The sequence below is a fragment of the Squalius cephalus genome (assembly GCF_949319135.1).
Source record: "Squalius cephalus genome assembly, chromosome: 16".
NCBI classification, from domain to species: domain Eukaryota; kingdom Metazoa; phylum Chordata; class Actinopteri; order Cypriniformes; family Leuciscidae; genus Squalius; species Squalius cephalus.
Window position 1 is genome coordinate 16,120,319 of NC_137137.1, and position 16,110 is coordinate 16,136,428.

Here is a 16,110-nt window from a genome sequence, read left to right on the forward strand (position 1 = left end):
ACTCCACACAGTGGATGAATTATACATGACTAAAGCCGCAGCTCACAGCGAGGCTGGCTGACATTAAAGCAAAATGGCAATTGTGACACATAACAGTTTTGATGTATTTAAAGCGCTCATGCTCGAGCAAGTGTGAGCTAAGTACATAACATGCTGGAATTCACTCTGAAGAATAATGTGCCATGTTGAGGAATTAATCAGTAAACTACCAGAGCCTTTTCCCCCTGTTTTTTTTCTGTCACATATGGCATTCGTGGTTAGCAGCACAGACTGTTTTTCTATGAGATCTTGTGTTGGCAACTTTGCCAAGAGCAAAAAATGGCTGCTCTTTTTCTTCTTCTTCTTTTTACTGTGCATAGTAATCTCATAATCAATAGAACTATGATAAATAATAATTGCACAGGAAGCAAAGTTTTGTTTAAAAGTTATAAGGTCACTACAATGAGGAAGAACTTGTATCTTTTTAAAATATATTCTAAAGTTTAAAAGGGTCACTTGAATGTAAAAAATAGTATTTGTCTTGTTGCTCAGTAAAAAAAAACAAAAAAAAAAAAAACAATGAAATATTCTTAAAACAACTTCAATTAGTTTGAGAAGCAAAATTGTGTAGAAAAATACTGTATACACTACCCTTAAAAAGCCTTGAGGTTGGTAAGATGTTTTAATGTTTTTGAAAGAAGTCTCTTATACAGCTTTGCAAAAATACACTAAAACAGTAATATTGTGAAATATTATTATAATTTAAAATAACTGTCTTCTATTATAATACGTTTTAAAATGTAATTTATTCCAGTGATGGTAAAGTTGAAGTGTAACCTTGAAATAAATGTATTTTTCTTAAGACATTGGCAAACTGTAAACTGTTTTAAGCATAATTTATCTAAATTTCATCTAGCATTATATTAGAGGTCATTTTTGTACAAACTGTCTGTTCACTTGATCCATTTCACCTGCAAACACATTCACAAGATGAAATATGGAATTTGAAATATGAAAAGTATGCCTCAACGTAGAAACTAAAACTTCTTGGCAAAGTTTCAAGTTAGGTTAAAATTTGGATGAGCGGGGTCACTTATGCGATAAAAAGAGGTGGTGCGGAGGCATCTTTGTGCGGTTTGTAGATGTCAAAGTTCACGTCTAATTCTGGTCATCTCTCTCTCTCTCTGGCTTTCTTTAATGAATATGCACCATCTCACCTTCCACTTCCAGGGCTCAGGCAGGTGGAAAATATGAGATAATAACAATAATCTTCATTCTGTGAAAGCACCTGGTTGAAGGACATTGCTTTCACCATATAATTTAAACAACTGATTGTATTTGAAAGTGGATAGAGCTTGAATGTTTCTCCTTGAAGAAATGTAGTTATTTTTTTTCTTTTCTTTTCTAATGTGAGAATTGTTAAAGGCAGGCCACAACAACTCGGGCTCATTAGAAAGCAAGGAAAAGGAATAATACGAAGGAAATTAAAGAGATGTGTGATTGTGGTTAACGGTAACTGCTTATTCTTCAGTGGGTTTTCACATTAGTGCAGACGGAGACCTCTAGTACTGAGCTCTCTGAATGGGGAACTTAGGAACAACAATCTGGATGTGAATTCGTATGGTCTCCCCGTAAATCTCAGGGTTGATTTACAGGTGACAGCACTGCCAAGGAGTGGGAGTCACCGAGTGATCACGGGATTTGATCTCACAGGCTTTGCTATTAAAGACTTTACTTTAACCCACTGTCATTCAGGGGGGTCGTTGCAGCTCCACAGCAAGTCAGACCAGATTCCTATGGGGTGAGATTTCGGTCAGAATTCTGCGCGCGCAAGATCACATTTTGAGCGCGCAAAAGGGCATTTCGCACGCGCGTGAACTGAGTTTTGCGGAGAAATGTTCGTCTCGCAGATAAGAAAATATTGCGAGCGAACGAAAATCAATTTTGCATTTAAAATAAGTATTTGGATGTGCGCGGACGTTCTCTTTCGCGTGTGCAAAGTTTCACTTTCTTGCTCTTTTCATACCAGCCGTGAGCGCTCTCTAAGCCCAGACGGCTCGCTTGCTCAACACAACCCAGCGTTACAATATGCACAATCAGAGATGAGACTGCTAAATTCTGATTGGCTGGCTTGAAAACCAATCACAAGACTCCCTGCATCACCGACTGCGGAAGAGAACTAGTGCAGTTGAGTAAAGTTGGCAGTAAATTCACAGATTCGATTGTTTTATAACCATCAGGACAGCAGTGATGGGTGAACTAAATTTGGCAACAATACAGTGAATTACAGTGAAGTTATTAAATATTTTTCATAAAAATCATAAAAAAAATCACAAATGTACAATTGTACAACTTAAAATATATTTTCCCCAAAAAAAGTGTTGTTGTATAACCATCAGGACAGCAGTGATGTGTGAACTGAATTTAGCAACAATACAGTGAATTACAGTAAAGTTATTGAGTATGTTTCATAAAAATCATAAAAATTATACACTTACAATTGTATATACAATTTAAAATATATATTTTACCAAAATAAGTATTGTAGTATAACCTTCAGGACAGCAGTGATGTGTGAACTAAATTAGGCAACAATACAGTGAATACTGTATTGAAGTTATTGAATTTTTTCATAAAATAATTTTAAAAAATCATAAATTTACAATTGTATATACAACTTTAAAAAAAAACATTTTTTCCAAAATAAGTGTTGTAGTATAACATCAGGACATCAGTGATGTGTGAACTGAATTTGCCAAAAATACAGTGAATTACAGTGAAGTTTTTGAATATTTTTCATAAATAATAATCATAAAAAATATGCAAAACGATATTTATACAAAATAAGTCTTGTAGTATAACCATCAGGACAGCAGTGATGTGTGAACTGAATTTGATGACATTATAGTGTGTGACAGTGAAGTTATTGACTGTTTTCGTAGTAACGCTTTTCGGGTTTTGCACTTTTCAGACGGTCCCGCCTGCGCATAGAGATCAATGTATTTTGTCCACTGCGAGGGAAAGCTCATTTGGAGGAAAATTAGGTTGTAGCTGCTTGTCTACATTACTACAATTAAAAAGAGGTGTTATTTGTGCAGTAACAACGTTTAGCTCACAAGTTATTGACCCGGGAAGTTCGAATCTGTGAATTTACTGCCAACTTTACTCAACTGCACTAGTTCTCTTCCGCAGTCGGTGATGCAGGGAGTCTTGTGATTGGTTTTCAAGCCAGCCAATCAGAATTTAGCAGTCTCATCTCTGATTGACTGGAATTATGGCATATTGTAACGCTGGGTTGTGTTGAGCAAGCGAGCCGTCTGGGCTTAGAGAGCGCTCACGGCTGGTATGAAAGGAGCAAGAAAGTGAAACTTTGCACACGCGAAAGAGAACGTCCGCGCACATCCAAATACTTATTTTAAATGCAAAATTGATTTTCGTTCGCTCGCAATATTTTCTTATCTGCGAGACGAACATTTCTCCACAAAACTCATTTCACGCGCGTGCGAAATGCCCTTTTGCACGCTCAAAATGTGATCTTGCGCGCGCAGAATTCTGACCGAAATCTCACCCCATAGATTCCCAGATATTCATATTCAGACTGTCATTTTGCAAATTCCAAGTTTTGATCTTTGAAATGCAATGACTGATTATTCTCCTCTGTGGTTGTTAAATGGATAGTTTACTCAAAAATGAAAGTTTTGTCCTAATTTTATCACATAATAAAAGCGAATGGGGTTTCTGGGAAAAAAGTCTCATAGAAGTGCTACATTCCAAGTCTTCTGAAGCAATACGAATTAAAGGGACACTCCACCCATTTGCATTAAGCTTTGCATTGTTAGAAACCCAGTCATACTATTGAATGGTCGTGCAACACTCTCTCATTTTCCCCTGAGACGGGAGAAATCCGTTATTTACCTCTTACACTTCCTCCTACAATGACGCAAAAATCGTCATTTTGCGTCATTGTAGGAGGAAGTGTAAGAGGGGGGGATTTCTGTTGAGACTACAGACACTCGTTCCTCATCTTTCCCAGGGGGCGGGACCCGCTCACACTACAGACCTATTACAGATCAGTGGGTGGGACTTTACTCTCTGAAACTGAAAGCAATATCCTCCATTTTGTTTGAAGCTAAGCTAACAGGCGCTGTGGAGACAGATGTAAAGTTATGACAATAGCGGAGGAGAGTACTCAATATGAAGAAGAGGATTTTGGAAGTCTGATGCTTGAATCAGGTGTTTGTGGCTACCTTTACAAGCCACATTATAGCGAAGAGCAGCCGAGGCAGAAGACCTGCCTGCCGCGGACGAGGAGCCCGGACTGGCTCGAGTTAGGGCGGACTGGTGGCGCCGGTGATCTCACTATGCAACTACGAACCGCTACGAACACAGAGATAGAGTCCGTCTGCGGCAAAGAATTTCAACGATGACAATTTCTCCTGGACGAAATCTCTGAATCAGACGAGGACACGGACGTTTGTGTTGTGAACTATCCTAGTTTCGCACCGGATATGTTCTGACTGAACATCCAGGTACCATACAATAATTCACCTTTTCGAAAGAAATACAAACGAGGAGTAATGCACTAATGAGTTCGCCAACTAACTAGACATTTTGTGTGAAATGAATTTCAAGCTCTGGTGGTAGCTAGCCTTGTAGACGGAAGAGTGATTTCTCTTAAAGGCAGATATGCGCTTTCTGGATTAGTGGGAGTGGCTTGCGGAGCTGTGCAATGTGGTGCATTGTGGGAGTTGTTGTCTTTCATACAAATGCGTCCTGAAGTTATTTTTTGTCTTTCCTCGGTCACGAAGGCACCAAATTCAAAATTTATTTTACATTTCGACTACATATATGACCCACTTTAAATAAAAAACAATGTTCAAATGGGTGGAATGCCCCTTTAAGGTCCATTATCTCTTGTCAGTAGTGTATCAATGTATATCAATTAGGGCTGGGCACAGTTTTTTTTATTTTTCAATTAATCGTTTTTTTTTTAAATGTGGTCGATTCGATATCTCAAAAAACATGAATCAATATTTTTTCCCTATGTATTTTTTGCAAACATTGAACATAAAATCTGATTGATGTTCATTTTTATCTTCTCCACTAGATGTCATCCTCTAATTTACCTAGCGCGTTGTCATTCATTCTGTGCTGAACATGGTGGATGCAGGTGCGGCTTTCACTGTCCCGATCGGACCAGTGCTGCATGGTCACGGAAGTTTATCATTTGCATGAATTTTCAAGCCTTACCAATTTAAGCACTGAAGAGAACTCGTGTAGCCTGGATGCCAGCCGAACTTAGCCCCGCCCACAAATTTTTTAGGTCGGGAAGTTCGGTCTGGACTCGATCCGTTGAGGAGCTATTATGCCCGGACAAAAATTGTTCGGACCAATCAAATTGTCAGGGCGGGCTTTATGCGATGATGGACAGATGAGCAACGGTAACGTAATCATCGACGTCATCAACGAGCGCTTGGGTTGAATTCAAATGACTGCCGCTGGAGAATTGAGATTTCACGAGTTCACGCTTACAAATAAGTCAGATAGAATAAATGCATATTTGGCGTGCTGTCTGAGGAGAGGGCTCCGGGCTCGGTATTCGGCCCGAACCCAAAGTACCTCCCCCGTATTCCTGGCTGTGGAAGGACAAGCCGAGAGTGAGTGGAGGGATGCTGAAAACTGTCAAGGAATGTTAGGTGAGTTGACAGAGTGAATAATATGCTTCCTCTCATGCTGATAGTGTAGACATTGTGTTTGATGACAAGTTGATTGGATTGATTATGTGAACGTGCTCCTGCCGAACTTTGTTTATGAAACATCATGTGTAGATTCCGCCATCGCGTCTGTTATAGAAGATATCGACAGCGCATTCATTTTAAAAGAGGAAAAGAGAACCGCGATCAAGGCGTTTGTCGATCGGAAACATGAATGAAAACTTACTCCATTGCTCTGATTGGTTGTAGGTCTATCCAATTGAGTGCAGAGGCATTTTCTTTCCTGGTTCGGTTGAAACACGCCCCATAATCAAAGCTCAATGGACCAGTATCAGACTCACATTCTGACCAGAATCTGAGTATGACGACGTCAGGCTAGAACTCGTGCACAATGTGTGAGAAGTTTTGTGTGCGCACACAGCTGCGCGTCTCATACAGCGTGCAAATAATAAAACGAATTCTCTTTCACGCCTCCTTGCGCCTAAACGGTAAAATTCACACAAGTTATCTAAAAGAATATGTACAATGTCGTTGTACAATTGTGTTTATGTTGTATTGCAAAACAATTTTGCTTCTATTGAGGAGGGATACAGGTAAGGTTGGGGACAGGTTTGGTGGTATGGTAGGTTTAAGGGTGGGTTAAGGGGTAAGGGAATGGTCAACAGAGTAATTATAGATGTAATTATAGAGATTAATTACATGCAGGTATTTTAAAAAATATAGGCCTAAGTAAATCGTAAAATCATGAGTGCATTGTATCAAATGATTAATTTAGGTTACTACATAGTGGGACCATTTTATCTAACATAACATATGGGCGTATAATACGCTGGGGATGCAGGGAAACGTGTCACCCTCACTTAAAGGGTAAACTTTTCCCTGCACTTTTTTCGGTCAAGTGTGTTCATATTTCCATGGGCCAATGTTAATAAATCTAGACTTAAATTTAAATTAACAGACAAAATGAATTAAGTTGTAGAGGGTGTAACGGTACTCACAACTGTTCAGTTCGTACCTCGGTTTTGAAGTCACGGTACAGTTTGGTACAGCAGGGGGGAGAAAACTAAACATAAAATTGCTTTTGTTTTTTTTAAACAGTGGTTTACTGTCGTTACGTTAATTAAATTTTAGTGCATATATTTAGCGATAGAGTTCATTTCTCTAGCGAACTAACAAGCTGTGGACACTGAATGATTTACCCGAGGTAAATGCTATGTGACATTGTTTACAAGCTGTTTTATTAATAAAAATCTGGTAAGGTTTTAATACATTGGTAGTTGTATGTACCAATACAGTCCGGAAATTATTAATGTCTTTCTGCCGCTAAAACACTGATTGAGCGATTAAATCAGATACCATATGTTTCGGTTAGTTGTGCTGTATCTTTCAGCATACCTTCAGATGTTCATTCATGTTTATTCTGTAACTTGTATTAAAAGAGGAAGAGATGATCATGTTCACTCACACAATAATAATCTCAGACCCCATTTCCCATTCACAGTACATTCTTTAACATTTTTCCTTTTGTGTTTGATGGAAGAAAAAAAGTGGTGAAAATGGTGAACTATCCCTTTAAGGAACATCAGACATGTAGGTCTATTTGCTAATTTCCTGAGCCTGATTTTGCCCTGGAGATGACTCTGTTTAACTTGGACAGATCTTTTGCTTAAGGATTTTCCTAGATTTCAGTGTGAGCATCTCAATCTCGTCTGTGCAAACTTTCAGCTCGCTGCCAGAATCAATACCTTCCTCCTTGGCAATGGACGGCACAACTCTCACCATCAACTTAAATTGCATATTCAACAAAGAAAAAAATCAGCATGGATGCAGCTTGGATGGATGCAAATATTTAGCATTTTACCGTCTAATATAGAGAGATATTTGATCGGGTCAAGCACACTCTGTAACAACCTTGAACTTTTTCTTGGCATTAGGACAAGCCTTAGAGGTGCATCTTAGTCTAGTAGAAGTTATGCCAAATGCTTTAATTAGGCTGAACCATCTGCCTCGGAGTCAAACTTTTGACTGTATATGCACAGTCACATACACTTTTTGTGAGTTACTATAATGACCTCATAAAGCCTCAGACATCAACAAGATTGGGCCATGTCATCAGAGCCGATCCTGACCTCCCTGGGGCCCTAAGCAAAATTTTGTTAAGGGGCCCTCATACCTGACCCATGAGCCATGTAAACCATTTGCCATTGCCACACAGTCACACCTGACACCCCAGTGCTCCCACTACAATCCTCCCTCCTTTAACTAGTACTAATGAAAATGTAATTCCGGATATCAGTTACTAGAAAAAGTACATTCTTAATATCAAGAATTCACATTTTAAAAAGTACAAATTTAATTATTGATATAAAAAATGCATCCTGTGACTGAATAAAAGCTAAAATGGCTTGCCATAGCATGTCACTGTGTTTTAAATGATAAAAGCAATACTTGATGGTTATTATTTACTGAGGGATGTGCATCCATATTGACCAGTATGTCCAGCTAATCAACATTTTAAATGCAGTATAGCCTATAAATCAATAGTCAATGTCAATACATTGCTTTGCATCTTGCTTTATTGCAGAGTTGTAACTAAACTGACTTGGAGACTAGATCAACATTGTCTTGTTTTAAAAGTATGTGAGTCTATAATGAGGACTAGGAGTGCCATCAAGCCCATATTGTCCTGGTCCCCACAGATTTTTTGCTGGAAAGGGCACGTTACATTTCGTGCATGCGCATATGAACGCATGTCAACGAGCGACGCGGTTATCTTTTCCTAGCTGCAGTTTATAAACAAACACCTTTGCCCTTTGTCGTTTATCAAACGTAATAAATAGTTGTATTTCACTCTCACTTTTTTTGTCAGGCACAAAGTTACAGAACACAGCCCTGGAAGTGGCATTAGCAAGCAAGACACAGACAGACCAAAAGATGCACTGCCCAGCTGGGTTAGACAGACAGACTAGAGAGAGATGCACATCAACTTAACTTTACTGTTCTTTGCTGACATCAATCTTGGAGAGGAGAGAATACAAGTCTGCCTGATTGCTGTTCCCGCAATTCACTCTCATGGTGTTTTTCTCTCTCTCTCTTTTCGTGACCTGAAGGATCCGCTTAATTTTCTCATCGATGTTGTAAACTTTTTCTCATCGAAGTTGCAAACTTTGATTGATGCGCTTTGACACGAGGGGGAGGCGGGGCCTTGAGTAATTTGCGGAGCCCTACGCAACTTGCGTAGTGTGCATATAGGGCTGATCGCCTCTGCATGTCATTAATACTAACAGCGCCCACTTTATGTCTACACTGTAAGCCCTTACAGGTTGATTGAACTTAAAAAATTTATGGAAACTCGTTGCCCTAAAAAAGTTAATTTTGTATTGTTGAAAAAACAGCATATTTTAAGTTTAATGTACTTAAGATTTCAAATGCATTTAATTGAGTGTCAAAAGGTGGTCATGTACTTTTTTTTCTCGATGAAGGCTTCTTGTTAACATATTAGGCTGATTAAAGAGTTTCATAGGTAATTTAAACATCAGTTACTAAGCTAATGTTGCTTGTGTAGATAAGACTAGGGGTGTTTTAATACTTTCAGTTTAGAAATGTGCTTTTTCTCTGAAGCATGAAAAAGTCTTTTTTTTTTTTTTTTTTTTTTTTTTTTTTCTGTTTAATTAATATGTAGTTTTGGATTAAAATGTGTATAATATTTAAGTTTTTTTTTAATTTATTAAAATCTTAATGAGGTTAAGTGTGGTGGTGAGGAATGACATGATTTTTTATTAGTGTTACCACCCACCTTTGTTGCACTCATTAACATGGTTTAGTGATAAGCAGTTTAATTCTGAATTAATTTGTTGCAGATAAATATGGGAAATTTGAGTATAAGTTGGAATATCAGTTCAAGTCACAAGGTTAAAAAAAACTACAAGTTAAAAGCCAGATGTGTTACAACACTCCCCAGTCTCTCCTATCTACAGTGCTGGTCAGAATTATTTGCCCACTTGGTAAATATGATCAAAGATGGCTGTAAAAAATTAATCTGCATTGTTTATCCTTTTGAAAAAAATAAAAAAAATTTAAATACAAAAATCTAACCTTTTATTTAAGTAAAATAATTGAAAGTGGGGGGAAAATCACATTATAAAATAAATGTATTTCTCCAAAACACATTGGGAACAATTATTTGCCACCTTTTATTAAATACTTTTTGCAACCTCCTTTTTCCAAGATAACAAAAGGAGTCTTCTCCTATAATGCCTGATGAGTTTGGAGAACACCTGACAAGAGATCAGAGACCATTCCTCCATACAGAATCTCTTCAGTTCAGTCCACTCATTTTCTATAGGGTTCAGGTCAGGGACTGGGGTGGCCATTGCAGATGCTTGGTTTTGTGCTCAGTGACCCATTTTTGTTTTGATTTCGATGTTTGTTTTTGGATCACTGTCCTGTTGGAAGATCCAAACATGGCCTGTTATAAGATTTCTAGCACAAGCTGTCAGGTTTTGATTTTTTATTTGTTGGTATTTGATCAAATCCATGATGCCTTGTATCTGAACAAGATGTCCAGGACCTCTGGCAGAAAATGAATAATGCCCACAGCATTAAAGATACAGCAGAGTATTTCATTTTACACATGGGGTTCTCCAAACTCGTCAGGCATTTTAGGAGAAGACTCAGAGCTGTTATCTTGGAAAAAGGGGGTTGCAAAAAGTATTTAATAAAAGGGGCAAATAATTGTTCCCAACGTGTTTTTGAAGACCCCCAGCATAAAGCCCACAGAGCTACAGCCTTCTTGTACCAATTGATGAACATTTTTTATGCCTCTTGTCTCTTTAGTAATTATAAAGTTTATTAGGTGTTTGTGGAAGATTAAAACACTATTAACGCTGTTCCAGCCGTCAGATTCTCCTGCTGTTCCCTTTGTTTATGACCAAAATGTTTTATGACATCCACATTTAGTCACCTAAACAATTATGGTTAATGAAATGCGGTGCTGGTTCAGTGGGCAGGAGAAACATTGGCGAAGGGTACTTTGTTCTTGTGTCGTGTTGGTGTGGAGAGAGAGAAGCAAAGATCAGACACAATGGGAAGAACAGTGTGTAGATACATATGGGGACAGACAGAGAATATACAACTGATATTTTTACAGGCTGTAATACTATGCCTCTGTTATGGATGCCAATTTTATTCTGTTTATTAATTTCATAAACCTTTGTCTTGTCCCCTATTAAAACTTTGAAGTGAAATCATTGAAAGTTCAATGGGAACCCTGTAGCTGTCAATGCTTTTATAATAAATGAAACACATGATTGGAGGAGACAGTTCACTCCCTTCCAAATAATTCAGTTTCTAAGTGGCTAAATGTTTCTTTCTTTTTCTCTAGGTGGTGGAAACCAATCTCGTGGCTTTTGACTGTCACTGGATCATCATAAATGAGGTGGGTTCTTTCTAACAATTTTGTAAGAAATCCAGTTTATTCTTCTTGTAAGCACATTTGAATATATTTGCATCTTTACATACCGATTTGTCTAAATGAGAGGCGGACAATGGCTCATTCTGAGCCTGAAGAAGATGGCCAGATAAGGACAAATTACAGCACAATGATTTAAATTAGATTTGGCAAGAAGCTAGTAGCGCTCCAAAATAATTCAGCGCTTTCCTTAACGAATAAAACATTTTTCCAAAATGATCCTGTGACAAGGAGAAGACAATGAAGATATAGACTTTGAACCCATCTGCCTGAATTATAGCCATTTCAATAGCTTAAAAGTCAATCTCTATGGTAACCTCTATTAATCTCTCTGGTTTTATTTAAAAAGGCCATACAAATCAGTTTTATTGGTATTTTTAAATAATGGACTTCAGTGCACTTTGAAACTGTACTGTAACAAATTCACTTCCCAGGCCAAAAAAACCTTGTTCTGAATTACAACAGTTTGAAGCCGGCTAGACTCTATGCTTAGAAACTAGGCTTAACCAGTAATGTTGTGGTATTTTTTATTTATTCTGTTATTGCTGAGACCAGAAGAACTAACTTAGTGTAAGTCCAACAAACATTTGCTGTTCCTTGATGTGTGTAGCACCAGCCACTGTGCAATTTTTTACAAAGTTAGGAAAATTTGGCTTAATTTTTTTGCATATGGGATGCGATCTGGGAAAACCCATCACATGGTGAAATTTTACTTATTACAGTTTTGATACCATATTAAAGCTGGTTTCAAGCCCTTTCCAAATCTGTTTTTATTTCTTTCATCGTTTGTTGGTAACAAACGTTATGGTTATCTGAAGTCGGCTGATCGCTATGATTTTCAGGAACGGAATTTTGAGGAAAAACAGGTTTAATTAACTGTCATGTCTTGCTAGCGGGGCGCTTTTTTTATTGCCTTTTTTTCACATCACATATTTTAGTAATCATCATAGATTAGGTATCATTCAAAAGCTTGCGAACTCAAAATTCATTCTGTGAAAACCGTTTTGAAATTGGACGATTGAGAGGCGAGCAAGACCTTTTAAGCGAGCAGCTACTTCAGACTCCGTTGTTCTCTTGTGCTCCTCTCCGCAATGTCCGCATCTCATGATAACCTTGGATAAAAAAACACACAAAAAAACTTACGTGTCGTTGTAGTTTACACAGGACTGGCAGGAAATGCGCATTGATATACCTTTATTCTAGATGTTATGTGGTTTATTTTGATAGGTGAACTGCCTTTGTAGTGTTAATGGTGCGTTCAAGTCATCTCGTTAAGATCGTATTTATGAGTTGAGCGCACATGAACGCCACCACAATGTCGTAAATATGAGTGGGAAGCTCGGGATTTTCGGGAGTTTGGGGCGTGTCACTGAGAAACATGGCGGAATACCACAATACTTAAAGGTATTTAGCAGTGATATTGCTTGACTTTTCTATTTACAGCGAAGTAAGCTAATTGCCTGCACAGAATATGATGGCATTATTATACAATGTAGCCTAATATGTAACGATAAAGTTTGCACGTGGCTTCATAAATTAATTAAAAACATAAAAAAACAAAGCACACCTGATGCACATTTCTTTGTTCTTCATTTTCTAGAACTAGAGTTTAAGAAACTTGCTCTATTTTTGTGTAATTAATTAAGAGAAATTACACCGCCATCTTACTCTGACGAAAGTGACTTGAACGCACATGACGTCATAAACACGACTTCCCACCTCGTAAGTACGAACTTCCCTGGAGGACTTGAACGCACCATAAGAGAAGGATTTCGAATGTTTTTTTTTTTTTTTGCACCTCCGTCGACGTGCATGTTCTTAAAGAGAAAGACACAGTCTTTTCAGCTTGCCACTATAAATCGCTATTTTTCTGCACTAAACTAGTGAATTTTGCCAATATATATTCAGAGATGATAGACAAGATGTTATAGAAAAATTATTTAATGAAAACCCAATTTTGACAAAAAAAAAAACTGACATTCAACTTATTTTTACACCATACTAAAAACGAACCAGCGCGACATCAGACGGGTTTTCCCAGATCGCATCACCTATTTTTAAGGTCCTCAATTATATTGGACCCGACAGTCCATGCAGCAGAACTCGGTCTCATTTCACATGCAAACAGGACATTGACAGCTGCTACTTGAGTCTTATCTGGGGACCTCGTGTGATTTAGAAATGACCTACCCACATCTGAATTTCGTGTGGCGCATTCGCACAGGATAAGCGAAGCCTGTGATTTTACTTGAATTTACTGACTTATCTCCCGGATATGATGTCAATAGGCTATTGCTTGGAAATGTCTTGTCGTTATTTTAGGTCTAGCTGTATGATATATCATAAACAGAATAATGTTCCTTACCGCATGCTGCTATACATGTCATTCATCTCCATCTAATCATGGTTTTCAGCTTTCTCTTTCTGCAAATTGTATAGTTGTATGGTGTATAGCGATATGACTCAGCACCCAAAATACTATCAAAACACTCAAACGCAGCCTCCATTCTTCCCGAAAGATGGATAAAAAAGGGCACAGAAAACAAAAACCTTGAAAAAATTATAAACGACCCTGCCAAATCACAGAGATGCCGATTCGCACAGGACTAATATTATCACAGGACCTCTGTGTTCGGCGAAATATGGTAGGTCTTTTGCGGGGGAATTTTTACAAATTACAGACATGGCCGATTCGCACGGGATTAAGATCACAGGCAACCTCCGCAATTATTTCAAATGACTAGAGGTCACCAGGTAATACTTATCCCGTGCGAATAGGGCTTTAAAGGCAGGCACATTAGCAAAATGGGGGGGGGGGGGGGGGGGGGACTGATTGACTGGGGACTATTGACTCTGATTGGCTGAAAGAAGAAAGTCATATATACCTAGGATGGCATTTTTGGGTAAACTAACCCTTTACGAAAGTAAGTATAAGATCAAATGATCTTTCAGCTGCTCAAAAAATGGCAAGTCAGTTTCCTCTGATCATATAAACTGATTATATATATTTTTGTATATTTGTCATTATTTCAGACTTTTCAAAGTAACCTTTCGGATCATTTTTTTTAAGCTGTCAGACTACTAGGACACTTTAGGCAGGCGGAGAGTTTAGAGCATCTGAGGAAAGTTTTATGTCCTCGTAAATAAAACACAAAGGCACATGACGTTACCTTGACATGTCCCTGTATGGACATACATTGCTCACGGTTGGCCTTACTTGACAGCAGTCATTGGGGACAAAACAAGCAGCTGCCAAAACCTGAACCCTAAAATTGGGCCATAACCCTGTAGGCTCGTATTTGTGTCATTCTAATTTAGAGCTCCTAATTAAGCATCAAGGGCCTTTGCGTTTGTCATCCGGGGGTAGAATAAGCCACTCAGTGTCAGTATTTTCTGGTCTGTAAAAGCGTGATGTCCTTGTGCTCTTAAAAGTTGGGCAGCACACTATAAAGGCCTCACATGCCCTCTTGTGATGCCTCCTACATTATTCGCCATCATTCTTACCCCATTATTAACAGCAGCACAAACATCGTTTGACAGTGTTCAACTGTGCTTCAGGCAAGATTTTGATTCGTCCAATCAGAAACCATCAAATTACCTTTCAGATAGCAGGTTGCGTTGTAGACAGCTTTAATTTTAATCTTATTGAAGGCTGAACGGCTTCGACATTCCAAGTAAGTTCCTCGCTGGTGTGCCACAAGTTCAGATTTAATGACGTACTTCATGAGAGCCAGTCACCAGCAATCACAGCTTTGCAGGTGAGAATGAAACTCAAAAGTGAAGGCTGTCAGAGGGAACAGCTTGGCCGCTCTGAAGTCTACCTTCACTGGGGGACGTTCCCTGTCCATTCTCATCACATCATTCCCAGCTCGCTCACTTTACTCTGCCCTTCTGTGGAAAAGATGTCTTCAGGCTAAAATTAGCAATCATTCCTCCCAAGGCTGCACAAGGACACGCGAGCGCACGCGGTCATGTCTTTCTGCCTTTTGGTAGTACCCTGAATGCCCATTCATGAGAATAATTGTAATACTAATGATGATTTTTATGTAGTTATATTTCTTGTATTTAAATTAGACCCAATTTTTAGCTAACTGGGGACTGGAGAATTTGACCTTGACTTGATGAGAGAGGATAACTCAACCATGTGTGAAGAAAGTTTAGTTTGTGTGTCAGAACCAGTGTCAGGTATTAACTTTTTTAATGAAGGAGCAACATTTGTTTAACTGGAACAAATTGTCCCCTTGGTGAGGGCTTTTTTTAACCATATAAAAATATAGTGTTGTCCATTTAACTTAATTTCAATCATTTCATAAAATGAATTCAGAATCTGAATAAACACTCTCTAGAAAAAGTACTGTAAAATATTACTATTAATTACTTTATAATCTAATTTATTTTAAACCCACTGCTAGATCGTCACATTCACATTTTTAATATCGGAGTCATATTTCTTGTTTTTGTGGAAATTTGTCCCTGATAGTGGGATTATTATGTGACCCTGGTTGGTACAGTGATTTTTTTTATATTTTAAGATATAATATTTAAGAAAGTTAATCCATTATATACTTTGTTGTTAAGCTATTTATTATTATTTTCTGATCGGTAAACATATCAATTGTTAATGTAATGTAATTAAGCTAAACTTTTGTCGATTAGTCCATGCTAAGTAAATATTTTCAGATGACATGCAGTTGAAATGGTCCTTGTATAGAAATTGTGTAATTTGTCAACACAAGCATTCAAAAAAGACCTTTTTGATTTAGGCCTGGTTTCACAGACAGGGCTTAGATCAAGCCAGGATTAGGCCTTTGTTTAATTAGGACATTTAAGTAATTTTTATAAGCGTGTCTTAGAAGAAAGAAAACAGTACTGGTGTGCATCTTGAGACAAAACAATGGCACTGACATATTTTAAGATATGCCAGTGCAAGTTGCCTTCAGTTAAAAC

At 38.0% G+C, this 16,110-nt stretch overlaps 1 protein-coding gene across 5 annotated transcripts in view; it reads left to right on the forward strand.

The window, feature by feature from the left end:
• Positions 1–16,110, forward strand: part of grid2 (glutamate receptor, ionotropic, delta 2) — a 417,868-nt gene that overhangs the window by 258,337 nt on the left and 143,421 nt on the right. For all 5 annotated transcript variants that reach the window (XR_013823893.1, XR_013823894.1, XM_079896932.1 and 2 more), the window contains exon 5: positions 11,077–11,130. Coding sequence is in view for 3 of the 5 variants with exons in the window: in XM_079896932.1 (XP_079753058.1) it covers positions 11,077–11,130 (54 nt within the window). In the remaining 2 variants the exon portion in view is untranslated. The remainder of the gene's footprint in view (positions 1–11,076; positions 11,131–16,110) is intronic.